This window comes from Molossus molossus, unplaced genomic scaffold, assembly GCF_014108415.1.
Source record: "Molossus molossus isolate mMolMol1 unplaced genomic scaffold, mMolMol1.p scaffold_m16_p_1, whole genome shotgun sequence".
NCBI lineage: Eukaryota > Metazoa > Chordata > Mammalia > Chiroptera > Molossidae > Molossus > Molossus molossus.
This window is the reverse complement of record NW_023425344.1, coordinates 109,046,538-109,064,650: the sequence shown is the minus strand read 5'-3', so window position 1 is coordinate 109,064,650 and position 18,113 is coordinate 109,046,538. Positions and strand designations below refer to the sequence as shown.

Sequence of the window (18,113 nt, the reverse complement as noted above, 5' to 3'; positions counted from 1 at the left end):
AGACAACCTACATAATGGTGGAAGATATTTGCCAACTATACATCCAATAAGGGGTTAACATTCAAAATTTATAAAGTACTCATAAAATTAACATAAAAAACCAAACAATCCAATTAAAAATGGGCAAATGCCCTGGCCAGTGTTGCTCAGTGGTTCGAGTGTCAGCCCTCACATCAAAGGGCCACATATTCATTCTTGGTCAAGGTACTTGGGTTGCAGGCTGGAGGCAACCAATTGATGTTTGTCTCTCACATCAGCGCTTCTCTCTCTCTCTCCCCCTCTCCCTCCCTCCTTTTCACTCTCTCTCTAAAAAAAAAGGACCTGAATAGATATTTCTCTAGAAAGAACATACAGAATGCTAAAAGTCATATGAAAAAATGCTCAATGTCACACATCAGGGAAATGCAAATTAAAACCACAATGAGATATCACCTCGCATCTGTCAGAATGACTATCATCATCAACAAACAACAATGTTGGTGAGGATGTGGAAAAAAGGGAACCTTTGTGTACTGTTGGTGGGATTGCAAATTGGTGCAGCCACCATGGAAAAGAATGTGGAGTTTCCTCAAAAAATTGAAAATAGCACTACATTATGATCCAGCGATTCCACTTCTGGGTATTTATCCGAAAACATTCAAAACACCAATATGAAGAGATACATGCATCCCAGTGTTCATTGCAGCATTGTTTACAATAACCACGAGATGAGAGCAGCCCAAGTGTCCATCAATAGATGATTGAATAAAGACAATGTGCTACATATATACAATGTAATATTATTCAGCCATAAAAAAGAATGAAATCTTAGCATTTACAACAGCATGGATGAACCTAGAGGGTATTATGCCAAATGAACTAAGACAGAAAGAGGCAATACCATATGATTTCAGTTATGAGTGGACTCTAAAAAAATAAATAAATAAATGAACAAAACATAAACAGAGTCATAGAAGACTTACAGATTGGGAAGAAATAAATAAAATTTTATGTTTTGCATATAATGTTATTATCTATATAAAAATTCTCAATGATGCAACAAAAAACTCTTGGAACTAGTAAGCAGTTATAGCAATGTTTCAGAATACAAGGTTAAGATGTAAAGGTCAGTTCTTTGTTTTGTTTTGTACCAGCAATGAGCAATTGGAATTTGAAATGAGAAATTTGTGGGGGTGGAGGGGGATTGGTGGAGGTAGAAGAGGGCACAGAGGAGATACTTGGTGATGGAAAAAATAAAATTAAATTTACAAAATGACATTTACATTAACAACAAAAAATGAGAGAAATACTTAGGTAGAAATCTAAATAAATAAATGCAAGGTGTACATTTTAAAAAGGAACAAATGAACAAACCAAACAAATGCACAGACACGGACAGTTGTTGGGGGCAGGGAGAGGATGAAGAGAGTAAAAGGGTCAACCATATGGTGACAGAAGACTAGACTCTGGGTTGTGAACACACCATGGAATATACAGATGATGTATTATAAAGTTGTACACATGAAACTTATATAATGCAATTAACCAATGGTACCCCAATAAAATTAATTTAAAAAATTACTATTAAAAAAGAAAGCTTCATAAAAAAAGCCTCTTGTACTATTAACTCACAATTAATGAGTTAAAAAATATATTTCGGCAACAATACCACAGCGAAAAAATAACACTTACAATTAGAAAAAATTATAATAGCCTCAATTTAGAACTACAAATAAATATTTAACCTCCAACTCTGTGTGTGTGTGTTAGTACATATATTAAGGTTAGGGTAGTATATATATTTTATTCTCTCCCAGTAAAAGCTGAAAAGGGAATAGGAGGCATGATGAATTTTGATGATGTCTACAGGAAAAGAAAATCCAGCTGTGTTTAAATGGAGAGCGCTCACATATTCATGCCATAATGCCATTGCAGAGAGCAGAAGCGATTTATTGGTCAGAAAAAATAACGTAATGGCTTTGAGAATTACATTTCACTTTGCAGTTACGACCATTCGCTACTACCGTGGTCAGTGTGTGAATCAGAACAACCGAACTGAGATACAACACCAGTCAACCCCCAATCCCTGCTCCATGCAGCAGACGAAATAATCTGTTTACTTGAAACTGACAGTTCTCACAAATTGGGAGAAACACCAACATTTGATTGTGTTATGCATGAGTCACATTCCCCGGTGAATTTTGTGAATCACATAATCATAATTACACTTTTTATTGTTCAAAGAATTAAATGTTATTGATATATAACTCACAAAAAGTAAATGAGGTGTGTGTGTGTGTGTGTGTGTGTGTGTTTGGGGAAACATGACCTTTGTACATGCCATGAATACATTCTGCCTCATGCTATAAAATATATCGTTTCACTAAAAATGGTTATATTTGTTTATTTCAAGGTAGTGGACAGCACTTCCTGTATGTCAACTCATCTGGCCCCAAAGAAGGCTACACGGCAAGAATCACTACTTCCCAGTACTTCCCGGCAAGCCTCGGAATGTGTGCTGTTCGGTTCTGGTTCTACACGATTGACCCCCAGGGTGGGGGCATATTAAAGGTACAAAAGGAAGGCAGATTGGTCTTGCACTAAAATCTTCACAGCATGTGTTTAAGCATTTTCCTTTCTGGTTATCTCTGGGTTGGTCTATCAGTGCCATGTCTTACTGTGTCCACGAGGGCAGGGTTTTCAACACATGGTGCACCTGTGAGAATTGTCTGTAGTTATAACAGGGAAGTTTGGTGGACAGATTGTTCTCTTTTTGTTGTTCTGTTGTTTTTTTTTGTTTGTTTGTTTTTTTGGAGGCTTAAACATCAGCCATTTATTTTCTCACAGTTCTGGAGGCCAGATTCAAGATTAAGGCATCAGCAGGTTTGGTTTCTTTTCATTTGTATTTATTTATTTTTTGTTACAGATGTTTCTCCTTTTTTACCCTATTGACACTCTGCTCCCCATCCCCCCCACCCCGTCCCCAGCTTTGTTGTCCATGTCCATTGGTTATGCGTACATGCATATAAATTCTGTGGTTTATCTCTTCCTTTCCCCCACCACCCCCTCTTCTGAGGGTTGTCAGTCTGTACCCCACTTTCACGTCTCTGGGTCTACCCTATTCCTCAGACTGTTATGTTTATTATATTCCACAAATAAGTAAAATCATGTGGTATTTGTCTTTTTCTGCTTGGCTTGTTTTGCTTAAGATAATATTCTTCAGGTCCCTCCATGTTGCCTCAAAGGATAAGAGATCTTTCTTTCTTACAGCTGCATAGTACTCCATTGTGTACATGTACCACTGCTTTTTTATCCATTCGTCTACTGATGGACACTTGGGCTGTTTCCAGATCTTAGCTCTTGTAAATAGTGCTGTTATGAACATGGGGGTACATATATTCTTTCTGATTAGTGTTTCAGGCTTCTTGGGGTATATTCCTAGAAATGGGATTACTGGGTCAAATGGAAATTCAATTTTAATTTTTTGAGGTAACACCATATTGTTTTCCATAGTGGCTGCACCAGTCTGCATTCCCACCAGCAGTGTACTAGAGTCCCCTGTTCTCCACACCCTCGCCAACACTTGTTTGATGATTTGTTGAAGATCATTTTGTCAATTGAAAGCTTTGTAATTTTTGGATCATTTACCCAAACATTCTGCATCTAGAGTTAGAAGAAAATAATAGCCCTGGCTGCTTTGGTTCAGTGGTAAGAGCATTGGCCTGCAGACCAAAGAGTCGGGTCAGGGGCATGTTCCTCGGTTGCGGTTTAGTCTCTGGCCCCGGTCAGGGTTGTGCAGGAGGCAACCAATCGATGTGTCCCAATGTGTCCCAATCAATGTTTCTTTCTCTCTCTCTCTCTCTCTCTCCCCCTCCCTCCCTCACACTCTATCTGAAGATAAATCAGATAGATTTATCCTCTGGTGAGGATATAAAAAAAGAAAATTAAGATAGACATAAATACACATGCTGTTTTATTTATGAAGTTTTTTAACTCTCACTGTTGTTTATAATAGTAAATATTTAAAATCATCTGAATGCCAGATGTTAGGAATTGGTGAAATACAGTACATTCACTTTCACTATTAAAAACTATGGAAAAATTAATTATGTGAATGAATAATTAGTGATAAAGAGAAGTGCTTATGTTTTATTAGTAACTAAAGCAGATATTAAGAAATATACATTTTAGCCCTGGCCAGTTTGGCTCAGTGGTTAGAGCGTCGGCCTGCGGTCCTGAGAGACCCGGGTTCGGTTCCCGCTAAGGGCGCGTACCTCGGTTGCAGTTTGTCCCTGGCCCTGGTCGGTCGTGCGGGTGGCAGCCACTCGATGTGTTCCTTTCACATCGATGTTTCTCTCTCTCTCTCTGTTCCTCTCTCTCCCTCCCACTCTACCTGAACAAAAAAATGGGAAAATGTCCTCGGGTGAGGATAAAAAAAAAAAAAAAAGAAATATACATTTTAGAATACCATTTAAACCATATATCTAATTTTGAGTATGTGTGTGTGTGTGTATGTGGGTATATATATATATGTATATATATGTATGTATATATAAATATGTACCTATATATCTATATACATGAAAAAGAATATATAAAAACATATAAAATGGTTTAATTAGACGGTGGAGCAAAAAGATTTTTTTATTAATTTTACTCTTATTTATTTTTATAATTTTTCTACATTAACATGTATTGCCTTTCTATGAGAAATAAGGAAAAGAAAACTATGACTATCTGAAGGGTCTTGACCATTGGAAAGGCTGAGACACATTATAGGAAGTGCCACAAACAGCTGACTTCTTGAGTTAATAAAGAGTAAATGTGCTTCTGGAGCACATGGTAGAATATAACTGTGCTAATCTGAAACTACTTCTGACGGTGATTATATACATCCTTTAGAAAGGTTATGGCAAAGAAAATACCTAGGGTGAGGTTTCATGTCAGAAGGTTTGTGAGGCACTATAAATAGCAGGGCTCTCCTAAAAGAGATTACAGTAGTGTGCTTTCTTGCCAGCACACATTTTATGAAATTATATTAGGTACTGTGTCTTACCTGCCCATCTGTGCTCTGCTCCGTATCCCAGAGAACTCCACTTCCCAGGCTCCTTTGCTCTTTGCCTTCCTGGGTAAGATTGGCCAATGGAAGGCACTGGCCAAAGACCTCAGGGCAGGAAGAGGAGAAAAGCCTGCCTCCTCTCCATCTTTTGGCCGAGTTTCTAACTGCACCTCATCTGTAACTCAGATTCCCTCAGATAGGCCCTGGTTTCTTAATTCCAACTTCTAGCAAGTAAGCCTGCCAAATTCTCACTTCTAGCAACTCAGTTTTGGTGACTACTTTCCTTTGTCCCTCCAGTTTTAAAGGAGGAAACATCTTCCTCTACTTACTAATCTATTGTCTCATAAATTCCTTGGTGGTTTTTCATCTCTTCAATAAATTTTGTAACCAATTTTCTGTTATAAGTTTTCTCTATTTTTGAAACATGTTAGAGTAGTTTATATTTTCTAGCTTGTCCCATCTGATATTAGTGTCCAACCGAAAGAAAACACAAATCGTTTAAGATATTAACTTGCAGAACAATGAAAAATTCTGAGTCAGCACCAGTCAGTTTAAATTTGTCCTCCTTATATTAACTTATTAAAATCTACCCTCTAGTAGGAGAAGAAGGAAAACAAATTAAAATACAAATATAAAAACTTCATTTTGTGATGCAATACCTTGAAGCAAGTAAGACAGTTTTCGGTGATAAATAATGACTTCCAGTCTGCGGAGGGTGTATCCTCTGGAGAAAGACAATGCTTAAAGTTAGATTGGAAAAACAAGAAGGAACCAGCCTTGTGAATATCTGGAGTAAGACTGTTCTAGGCAGAGGGAGCAAGCTGATGAAAATCTGCAAAGTTGGAAGGAATTTGAGGGTCAGAATAGCTGGAACCAAATAAGCAAGAGAGAGAGAGAGATCAAACGGGCAAGGGTCAGCTCATGCAGGCCTAATGGGGATGGTGAGGAGATTAGATTTTATTCTAAGAACCATGTGGAGTCATTGGAGAGTGTCTTGATCCGCTTGGGCACCTATAACAGATTACCAAGGTCTAGGTGGCTTAGACAACAGAAATGTACATCTCCTGGGTGCTGAAGAGCCTAGGATCAAGGTAACTACTAATTCGGTTTCTGTTGTAGACCCTCTTCCTCTTTTGCAGGTGGCCACCTTCTCACTCTGCACTCACCAAGCTCAGAGGGATCATCATCTCTCTGGGGCCTCTTTTTATAAGGACATTAATTTCATTCATGGGGTCTTCACCCTCAGAACCAATTTACCTCTCCAGGGCTCCGCCTCCACAAGCTAAAGCTGGTTATTAAGGCTTCACTATATGAAGATGGGGAGACGGACACAAACATTCAAGCCATAGCAGAGAATGTTAAACTGTGGAATAATATAACTTTATTTGAAAATTTAGAAGGTCCATCTGGATGCTGTAAGGAGAAGGGGTGGGTGCTGGTGGGCAGGGGGAGGCCAGACGTGAAGTGAAACGGGGAGACGAGATGATTTCCAGGAGTTCGGGCAGAGACGATAGGGATTGGTCTAAAGTGAAGAAAAAGGGTAAACTGTCAAGCGATTTCTACATAATGAGCAAGACTTGGATCTTCACTGGCATATTAAGATTATTTTCTAAATAAAGCATGCTTTGATTATATTAGTATATTAATGAAGGGCATCATAGAAAGCTAACAGTCAAAGAAGACTTGTAGGATTGATGAGATCAAAGTGAAATTCAAATATGATCTTTCTATTAATTTGGGAGATAAAAAGCCAAACACTTCAGATTGATCCCAGCCTGCAAAGTAGAGTGTTGCATAAAGAAGGCCAATGTTTGATGGTTAAGGGAAGACTGATGGTAAATGAGTAATATTCAGAATAATAAAATGTTCATACAAGTATCAGTATCCTTTGATTCAAAGGCTCAGGAAATTATAGAGCAATGCTAATACATATTTTATTTTCTACATCAGTTTCTTTCTATGTTCTACCATCGCACACATAAAATGAAAAGCACTCCTTAAAATGATGCCGGTTACCTTCTGATCCACATTGCCAAAAGAGCCCTCAGTGAACCAAATTAATTTCCCATGAGATTATATATTAGCTTGTTTCGATATTCAATGTCAACTCACGTGAGTTACTTAATGTCTATGGAAAAAGGTCAAGTTTGACACAGGAGAAAAGTATTTCTGTAAAAAATGACTAATGTCCTTTAATTACTCCAGACTCATTGCTTAAAGATACAAAGAAGAAGGTAGGTAACTTGAATAATTTGTACTTTTATAACATTTTTTTGTAACTTATAGAAATTTTTAAATGCTCGGAAGAAAAAAAAAAAAAAGACCAACTATCTAAATATGTGTTCAGTAATAACAGGTGAATTCGTGCACCTAAAGGGTTTTCTAGAAGGTTACTGTTCATATCTGAGGACAGTTAGCCGGCCTGTTGAAATAGAGTTAGGAATTCTTAGACCTAAATAATTTCTGCCAAAACCTATGGAATGTAGCCTGTAATTGTTCCATTCTGGACGTCATTATTGCTGTGGTCTGGTGCTTGTGGGTTTTGTTGGTTTCAGGGTGATGTTTAGGAGGACAGCGAGAGCGGAGAGAAAACAGCAGAGAACAGCCTCAGGTGGTTACTGTATGCAATGCACTGTGTAAAGTGTTCTGCATCACCCAACGAGGCAAGCACGAATATTATGTACATTTTAACAGATGAGGATGATGAGATAGGGGAAGCTTCTGGAACTTGTCCAAGGTCACAGAGCTGGAGGTGGCAGGTCTGGGTGTCCCCGGAGCCACGGGCTCCCGTCTGCTTTACTGCCTCTCAGAACTAGGTCATTCTTTTATGGTACTTTTTTATTTTCTTTATTTTTATTATTCAAATTCATCCCTTATTTTCTACCAAGAGTTGTTGAAACCTAGTTCTTTAAAAGGTACTTTCTATATTTTACATTCTACGCATGGTAGTTTTCAGAATAATTTAAGTTTGAATTGGACATTTTACAAAAAAATAAAACGGCATAGTGGTCATTTAAATAGTAATAGTGAGATAGACCCCCATGTGTAGCGCGTGTGAGGTGGTGAGTGGGTGCTGTAGGTATTTGTTTTACCTATAATCGCCCATGTGACATACCATTTAATCCTCGTGTTCTGCTGCATTTCATGATTAACTGTTGAATGAGCAGTTCGGGGGTAAGAGCCACCAACACTGCTTGTCCAACCGATTAAGGCCTCCTCTGGTCAGTTTTGGACCTCTTGAGTTTGTCATTCGACTTACAGATGTCGTATTAGAAGAGTCAGACCTTTGAGGGGGTCACCTTCTGCGTGCTATGCAGGAGGAAATTGTATTTATACCCTGTGATGCTCCCAGACCCGAGCTTCAGAATAAGAAGTTTGGCAGAGGAGGAAGAGTCGCACCACATTCAACCTTGTTTCTTCTTTTTTAATTTTTTTTCAGTCCTCACCAGAGGATGATGTGTTCATTGATTTGAGAGAGAGAGAAGGGAGAAAGAGAGGTGAGTTGCCTCTTGTATGTGCCCCCACTGGGAACCAAACTTGCAACCAAGGTATGTGCCCTGACCAACTGAATGACAATCAAACCCATGACCTTTCATCGTACGGGACAGCGTTCCAACCAACTGAACCAGGGCGGAGCCTTGTTTCTTAAATGCAAAATGAGCGTGAGCCTGCTGGGGCGTGGTGCAGAGTGATGCTGCACCAGCAATGGCCAGGGACTTCAAGATAGCCTAGAAAGGACATTTGATATACCAATCAGCACCTTTACCACCCATATGATCATGATGGATAACTGAATGATAAATTGATCAAATATGGTGCAGAAACAGTTCCTAGTAATAGAGAAGATAAATGGTAGATATGTATTCACTTAATTGGGGCATCCTTTACCATTTGGTGCAGTGAAGGATGACAAAATGATTACCTCTGTTTACAAGTGGTTCAAAAGGCTCTGGTTATTACCTTGAGATGTTACCACATAGATCATAATCTGGCCCATTTTGTAATATCACTTGTGCAGCATAAATTCCTCCAGGTAGATGTTGAGTAAAAAGAAAACTTATAGCCCTGACCAGGTGGCTCAGCTGGTTGGAGTGTCGTTCCATACACCAAAAGGTCATGGGTTTGTTTCCCAAACACATACCTAGGTTGCAGGTTCAATCCCCAGTCAGGGAGTGTACTTGGTGGGGTGGGGCAACTCATTGAGGTTTCTCTTTCCCATCATTATTTTTCTCCCTTTCTCTACCATCTTCCCTCTCTAAATCAATAAAAGCATACCCTCAGGTGAGGATTGAAAAAAAACCTGAGAAAACTGATAAAAATGTTAAGCTTCAAAAGAAAACGTTGAAAATATGTAAGTTACATTTATAAAAATATGTATTAAAAATTAAATAGGCACTCATTTATATGCCATATTCTTAAGGCAATTTACACATTTTGTTTTATTCTTCATATTATTAATGTTTAAATTTAAAATGCATTTTTGTGATGTTATGAGAGCTATTGAGAGGCACTATTATGTTCTGTCTATAATTTTACTCTCTTTTAAAAGTGTATTTTCAGTGATGTTCAAGACTAACCAGGTTCGTTTCATTCTTGTTTCTGCGAAAGTTCATAGTCGTTGCTTTCAGAAGTGGGGGCACACAGCTTATCAAGAGAAGTTTTTGAAAGTAGTAGTAGATTGTGTTGAAGAGAGGAAACGGTCGTCTACGTCATATCCCCGGGCATAAACGGTAGAGATGTGTAGGAGTCGTTGAGCATGCTTAGCAAATTTCTGCCCTCTGAACAGACTTTCAGAAGATCTAGATTATACTCTAAATTGAGCATTTTCTATTTTTTAAGCAGAAATATAGAAAGCAAGGCACTGGGATGGTAGTTCTCAACAGCCACACACGCTGCAATTGCAGTCATTTCTAAGATGTAACACAAGTAATATGTAACAACGGTAGTTAAAATGAACCAAAGTATTTTTGTGATTTCTTCCCTTTTTGAGAGTAGATTAAAGATTTTTTTAATATAATGTCAGTGTCCCATATTTTAATCTGACAGGTCCTATTAAATAAAAGCGAAAGGTAAGGTTGCATCTGCTGCGCCAGGCACTTTGCTGGTAGACTGCAGGACAGACAGGACCCTGTGACGGGCTTCTCCCTGGAGAATATGTCAAACACACAACTGAGACTGGACACAGTGGGTCTGAGGCCACCTGTCACTACTTGAGCCAAATTAAGCAAAGACAGGGTTGAATCATCTATGAGCATTTATTCCGATAATGCTGGCAGTATGGTGAGAACAGCAGGTCATCCTGTAAATTCTGCTCTAACCTCTCCTATTAGTCAGCTGGTTATATATGGATAAGTAAGAAAGGGGCTGTGTGCAAGGGGGGGGGGGGGGGGGGATGGGCTGCAGGGTCTGTGGTCTGTGTGTCTCCTTCCAGGTTCTTGAAATCTGATAACAAGGTAATTAATTTTCTATGATGTTCAAACAGCTCTATCTGCTCCTGGGACCAGAGAATGGTCAGTATTCCTGAAGCAATCTCCGGGAGGAGGTTCAGGCACAACAACTAAATCAAAGTGTGTCCTGTCCTTTGTTCTCAAAATGTATTCTCTTTTCTAAGAGATCGACCTATCCAAGCTTTGAGGCATCTTATCTTCTTTACAGCCCTGCTTGTCTTCTTGTTGAACATCCTCCAGTTTCCCAGGGTCTGTAAGAAAACCTCTTATCTATAGTTAGTAAGGTGAATAATCATTAAACAGCAGTGGTCCTATTCCCATTATGTGCCCTTCCCCCTATCACAACCATCATCTATCACAAAGAATCAAAGACTTATGTTAACAGCTTAGCAAAGGTGGGTAGGTAGATCTTTCCAGCAAAGAGATACTTTGATAGTAGAGGGAAAGAAGGCTATGCTGAGATGTGCTGTGTGTCTCCCATTGTATAAAATAGAAAAGTAAGCCGTAGGATGGTAAAAAAAAAAATACTACTACAAGTTTCTATTAAATTATAAATTAAGCGGGATGGGAGCCACACGAAATGTAAAGGCTGACATTCAAGAAAAGGAGCTAATCTAATTTGACCTTCAAAATAGACTTTTCTTTTAGAATATAATAAAAGCAGAAAAAGAAAATTGACCTCAAGTTGAAGAGTTATGCTCCTAAAAATTAAAATCATGTCACAGTTTTAAGACACAGACATGGAATTTGCAAAGGAAGGTATTTTTTGCACCTGCTGACGAATGGCTAAGTGCAAAGTCACCTTGAGAAAGAACTAAAAATCAGCTTTCTTTAGAAGTCTGGGTCCCACGCTGATATGACATCTCAAAAAAAAAGAAAATGCATATTTAGTTAAAGCAACTTTTCTTTTACCTTCTTATTTCATGAACTCTGTTAATGCATTCCCCTTATACATTCTGGCTTTAATGCTTTATTTAGGAAGTACTTTCCTGCCATAAAAATTATTTTTATTTATTTTAGTTTTGTGCAATTTTGATTTCTACATTTAACTAATTAATCCACTTATAATTCATTTTATGTATGTATGGTGAGAAGTTGGAAGCTCATAATGTTTGCTATTTGCAAGCCACCATCGATTCAGTAGTGTATACTTGCCCTGTTGATTTGACATGCTTTCATAATCATATAGAAAATTCATAGATTCATTTGTAAATTTTCCATAGATGTAAAAAATGACTTCTTCTCAGTTGCATACAAAAATAGACAGATACAGAAAGATGATAAAAACACAGAGATAAATCATAATCCTCTACGTGCTTACTCACTGTTATCTACTAAATTTGTCAATTTTGAAAAAAAAGGTGTTTTATCAAGTATAATTATAAAAGTCTCAGTTTATCTTTTTGTTTTTATCAGTCCCTTTATAATTTAAAACTTTATTGTTGAATGCATAAAGTTTCAAGACAGTTACATCTGCCTGGGGAATTAGAACTTTTATCAATATTAAATATACCTCTTTATACTTTTCCTGAAATTGTCTTGCCTGTTAATAACATGATATTCTTACCATTTAAAAAATAATTTGCTTAATATCTTACCCATCTATTTATTTTTATTATTCCATGATGCTTGGCTTTAATTATATCAGTTACAAACATATGGCTGGGTTATCTTTTTCCTGTAATCTGAGCCTCTGTTCTTTCATAAATCAATTCAGTGTTATGGTTACTGTTTTATTAAAATTGAGACCTATTTTTATATGTTTTCTGTGTGTCTTTTTTCTTGTTTCATTGTTTTTTTCCTTTATGTCTTTAGTTGGATTGATTGGATATCCTTTGTTTTTGCTTATTCCCAGCATGTATAAATTTTAATTGCTATGTCTCCTTTACTGAAGTGGACACTTAATTTTTTAGTAAATCCATTAAAGATATTTATCCACTATTGTTGAAAATTAATTGCATACTTCCAACCTACCCACTCTTCAAATAAATGAAGACCTTGGAGAAGAAAAAATGGTGGCAGAGTGAATGGAGCTACACAGACCATCTCCCAGGACCAAACTGGATTCACAACGAAAATAAAGGCAAATCTTCAGGAAGGGGCAACCGAAAGACAACTTGGAGGACCACATTACCAGGGACACCGACTCAATCCTGGTGGGCTTGCGAAGACGCAAGAGGGGGCCGGGAGCCCACAGTCTGCAGCCGCCTGGGCGGGGACCAGGGGGCTTGGCTGGAAGTTGCTGCTGCCGCCTCGGCTGCGACCCCGCCTGAGTCCTGCGAACTCTGCTGCCTGCTAAGCCCTCGGCTGGTGCCGCACGGACTCGCGGGGACCAGAGGACTCTGCTGGAAGGTGCTGCCACCCCGGCAGTGTCCCGCTACTGCGGCTCAGTCCTGGGGCTTCTGCTGAGTGCAAAACTCTCTGCTGGTGCCACAGCCGTGGCCGCCCTTGGCTGGAAGCAGAGCCCTCGGATTAAAAGTCCCAGGCGGCTCCACGAAGCAGAGTCTAGACAGAGGCTAAATTGGCAGCAGCCACTCACCTTGGGCTTCAGCAGAGGGAAGGCAGACTGGACTGGAACTGTGTGGGGAAACTCAGGTTTTGGAGGGTGCTAAGAGCTTTCGCTGAGTGCAGCCACGCAGGACTGTGGTCATTTTACTCCTTCCCAGGGCCCTGGGGAGAGGCTAGGCGGAGGCCCCTCCCTCAGAGATTCAACCCCACCTGGTGACCATTGAAATGCTAATTGAGGCCCATTAACAACCTGCAACTGCCCCAACCTCAGGAACTACTCTTACACTGAGCACCTGAGGGAGTTTTTCAGGCAACTCAGAAACCAAAGGTCTTCAGGTAACCTCTACTAATAGCCTCCAGGCAAAAAAAAAAAAAAAAAAAGCTAGAGGATAACTACCATTCCCTGGGCTAGCAACACTAACCAGAAAAGCTAATACTTGAAGGTGGTGTTTAAAGTGGGTCCCTGGCTCATCCAAACCCAGGAGAGGGAACCACAAACAGCAGACCAACACCCACAGGGAAAATTTGGCAGACTCCAAAGCCCACTGTGATAGCCAAAATGGTGAAAAACGAAAACAAAAGCCAAATGAAAGAACATGAGACCTCTACGAAAGATGAGATAAATGAGGTGCAGTTAAGCAAGTTAACAGAACTAGAATTTAGAGCCATGATGTTGAGGAAGCTCAACAGCATGTGTAAGGATCTGAGCACTATGAGTAAGGATAAGAGTACCATGAGTAAAGACATAGAAATGTTGAAAATCAACCAGTTAGAAATTAAAAACCAACAGGAAGAAATGAAGAATGACATATCAGAAATGAAAAACACATTGGAAGGTCTAAAAAGCAGAGTAGGGGAAGCTGAGGACCGGATCAGTGAATTAGAAGACAGGGTAGAAAAAAATCAACCAATCAGAAAATCAAAAAAAAAAAACACAAAAAAAAACGATTAAAAAACAGGAAGACAGCTTAAGAGAACTCTGGGACAACTGGAAACGGAATAATATTCGCCTCATAGGAATCCCTGAAGAAGAAGAAAATAAGCAAGGGTTATAGAATATATTCAAAGAAATAGTGACAGAAAACTTCCCTAATAGGGTGAAGAAAGGAGGCATTCAAGTTCAAGAAGCACAGCTCTGACCCCAAGTAAGAAGAACCCAAACAGGGCCACACCAAGACACATAGTAATCAAACTGCCTAAAATTAAAGACAAAGAGAGAATCCTAAAAGCAGCAGGAAATAAGCAACAGGTTACCTACAAAGGAAACCCCATAAGGCTCTCAGCTGACTTCTCACAAGAAACACTACAGGCCAGAAGGGAATGGTATGAAGTAATCAAGGTCATGAAAAACAAGGATCTGAATCCAAGACTACTCTACCCAGCAAGGCTATCATTCAAAATAGAAGGTCAAATAAAGAGCTTCCCAGACAAAAAAAGGCTAAGGGAATACATTAGCACCAAACCAGCACTGCAAGAAATGTTAAAAGGACTGCTGTAATTACCAGGAGAAATAGGAAGAAAAATAGAACCACACTAAACAAAAATGGCAATAAATAAGTACATATCAATAATCACCTGAAATGTAAATGGACTGAATGCTCCCATACAAAGACACAGAGTAGCTGATTGGATAAGAAAGCATGACTTATCTATATGTTGTTTACAAGAGACCCATCTCACAACAAAAGACTCAGATAGGTTGAAAGTGAAGGGATGGAAAAAATCTTCCAAGCAAACGGAAACGAAAAAAATGCTGGGGTAGCAATACTCATATCTGATAAAATAGATTTCAGAATGAAGGCCATAATTAGAGACAAACAAGGCCACTACATAATATTGAAAGAATCTACCCAACAGGAAGATATAATCTTGATAAACATATGTGCACCCAATATAGGAGCACCAAAATATATTAAAAAACTTCTGGAGGACTTCAAAGGAGAAATCGATAGCAATACAATCATAGCAGGGGACTTCAACACCCCACTGACATCGCTGGCTAGATCATCTAGACAAAAAAATTATCAAGGAAACAGAGACTCTAAATGAAGCACTAGACCAAATAGATTTAATAGATATCTACAGAGAACTACACCCCAAAACTACAGAAATCACTTTCTTCTCAAATGCACATGGGTCATTCTCCAAGATAGACCACATGTTAGGGCACAAACTAAGTCTCTACAAGTTCAAGAAGATTGAAATTATATCAAGCATCTTCTCAGATCACAATGGCATGAAACTAGAAATCAATTGCAAGAAGAACATACAAAGACATGTGAACACATGGAAGCTAAATAGCATGTTATTAAACAATGAATGGGTCACCGAGGAGATCAAGGAAGAAATAAAAAACTTCCCGGAAAACAATGAAAATGAAGACACAACAACACATAATCTATGGGATGCAGCAAAAGCAGTTCTGAGAGGAAAGTTCATAGCACTATAGGCCTACCTCAAAAAAGAAGAAAAATCTCTAATAGACTATCTAACCTCACAACTTAAAGAACTAGAGAGCAAACAAAAAGAAAACCCCAGAGCAAGTAGAAGGAAGGAAATAATAAAGATCAGAGCAGAAATAAATGACATAGAGACCAAAAAAACAATTCAAAGGATCAATAAAACAAAGAGCTGGTTCTTCGAAAAGATAAACAAGATCGATGGACCCTTAGCTAGACTCACCAAGAAACAAAGAGCGAGAACCCAAATACACAGAATCAGAAATGAAAGAGGAGAGATAACAGCTGACACCACAGATACAAAAGATCGTTAACAACTACTATGAACAATTATATGGCAACAAATTCGACAATCTAAGCGAAATCGACAAATTTCTAGAAACACATAGTCTCCAAAAACTAGATCAGGAATAGATAGAAAACTTGAACAGACCAAAACAACAGAAGAAATTGAAGATGTAATCAAGACTCTCCCAGCAAACAAAAGCCCAGGCCCGGATGGCTTCATGGGGGAGTTTTACCAAACATTCAAAGAAGAACTAATACCCATTCTCCTCAAACTATTTCAAAAAATTCAAGAAGAAGGAAGATTTCCAAACTCGTTTTATGAAGCCAGCATAATTCTAATTCCAAAACCAGAAAAAGACACTACAAAGAAAGAAAACTACAGGCCAGTATCCCTGATGAACATAGATGCCAAAATCCTGAACAAAATACTAGCAAATCGAATCCAGCAACACACCAAAAAAATTATCCACCATGATCAAGTGGGATTCATCCCAGGGATGCAAAGCTAGTACAATATTCGAAAATCCATCAATGTGATACACCACATAAATAAAATGAAGAATAAAAACCACATGATAATATCAATAGAGGCTGAAAAAGCCTTCGACAAATCCAGCATCCATTTCTGATAAAAACGCTCAGCAGCGTGGGAATAGAGGGATCTTATCTAGACATAATAAAGGCCATATATGAAAGACCTACAGCCAACATCATACTCAATGGGCAAAAACTAAAAGCATTTCCCTTAAGAACAGGAACAAGGCAAGGATGCCCACTTTTGCCACTCCTATTTAACATAGTACTGGAAGTCTTAGCCACAGCAATCAGACAGGAAGAAAAAATAAAAGGGATCCAAATTGGAAAGGAGGAAGTGAAATTGTCATTATTTGCAGATGACATGATACTATACATAGAAAACCCCAAAGACTCCATCACAAGTTTACTAGTCTTAATAAATGAATTTGGCAAAGTAGCAGGATACAAAATTAATGTCAAGAAATCGATGGAATTCTTATACACCAATGATGAACTCACAGAAAGATAAACTGAGAAAACAATCCCATTTACCACTGCGGCAAAAAAATTAAGATACCTAGGAACAAACTTAACCAAAGAAATAAAGGACCTATTTGCAGAAAACTACAGGTCATTGAAAAAAGAAATAGAGGAAGATATAAAAAAGTGGAAGCACATACCCTGTTCATGGATTGGGAGAATTAAAATCATTAAAATGTCCATATTACCCAAAGCAATCTATAGATTCAACGCAATCCCCATCAAAATACCAACGTCATACTTCACAGAATTAGAACAATTATTTCAAAAGTTCATATGGAACCAAAAAAGGCCTCGAATAGCCACAGCAATCTTGAAAAGGAAGAACAAAGTTAGAGGGATCACAATACCAGATTTCAGGTTATACTACAAAGGCACTGTAATCAAAACAGCCTGGTACTGGCACAAGAACAGGCATATAGACCAGTGGAACAGAACAGAGAACCCAGAAATGGACCCAAGGCAATATGCTCAATTAATATTTGACAAAGGTGACAAGAGCATACAGTGGAGGAAGGACAGCCTTTTTAATAAATGGTGCTGGGAAAATTGGATAGCTACTTGGGGGAAAATGAAACTAAACCATCAACTTACACCCTACATGAGAATAAACTCAAAATGGATAAAAGAATTAAATGTAACTCATGAATCCATAAAAATCCTAGAAAAGACTGTAGGCAACAAAATTTCAGACATCATACGCAGCAGAATTTTTACTGACACATCACCTAAGGCAACAGAAACAAAGGAGAAAATGCACACATGGGACTACATCAAACTGAAAAGCTTCTGCACAGCAAAAGATACAGTCATCAAAACGGAAAGGCTACCCACTGTATGGGAGAGCATAATTGCCAATGATATATCAGAAGAGGGGTTAATACATATAGAGTGCTCATACAACTCCACAAAAGGAAGACAAAGAATCCAATTAAAAAATGGGCAGAGGAACTAAATAGACACCTCTCCAAACAGGACATACAAATGGCTAAGAAACATATGAAGAAATGCTCATCATCACTAATCATCAGAGAGATGCAAATTAAAACAATGATGAGGTATCACCTCACACCTGTCAGAATGGCTGCCATCAACAAATCATCACACAACAAGTGTTGGCGAGGGTGTGGAGAAAAGGGGACTCTAGTACACTGCTGGTGGGAATGCAGACTAGTGCAGCCTCTATGGAAAACACTATGGTGTTACCTCAAAAAATTAAAAATTGAACTTCCATTTGACCCAGTGATCCCACTTCTAGGAATATACCCTAAGAAGCCTAAAACACTAATCAGAAAGAATATATGTACCCCCATGTTT

At 38.5% G+C, this 18,113-nt stretch overlaps 1 protein-coding gene across 1 annotated transcript in view; it reads left to right on the top strand.

The window, feature by feature from the left end:
• Window positions 1-18,113, top strand: part of MALRD1 (MAM and LDL receptor class A domain containing 1) — a 594,562-nt gene that overhangs the window by 416,767 nt on the left and 159,682 nt on the right. Inside the window, 1 exon segment of the mRNA XM_036270540.1 lies at window positions 2,393-2,550. Within this exon segment, the coding sequence (XP_036126433.1) occupies window positions 2,393-2,550 (158 nt within the window).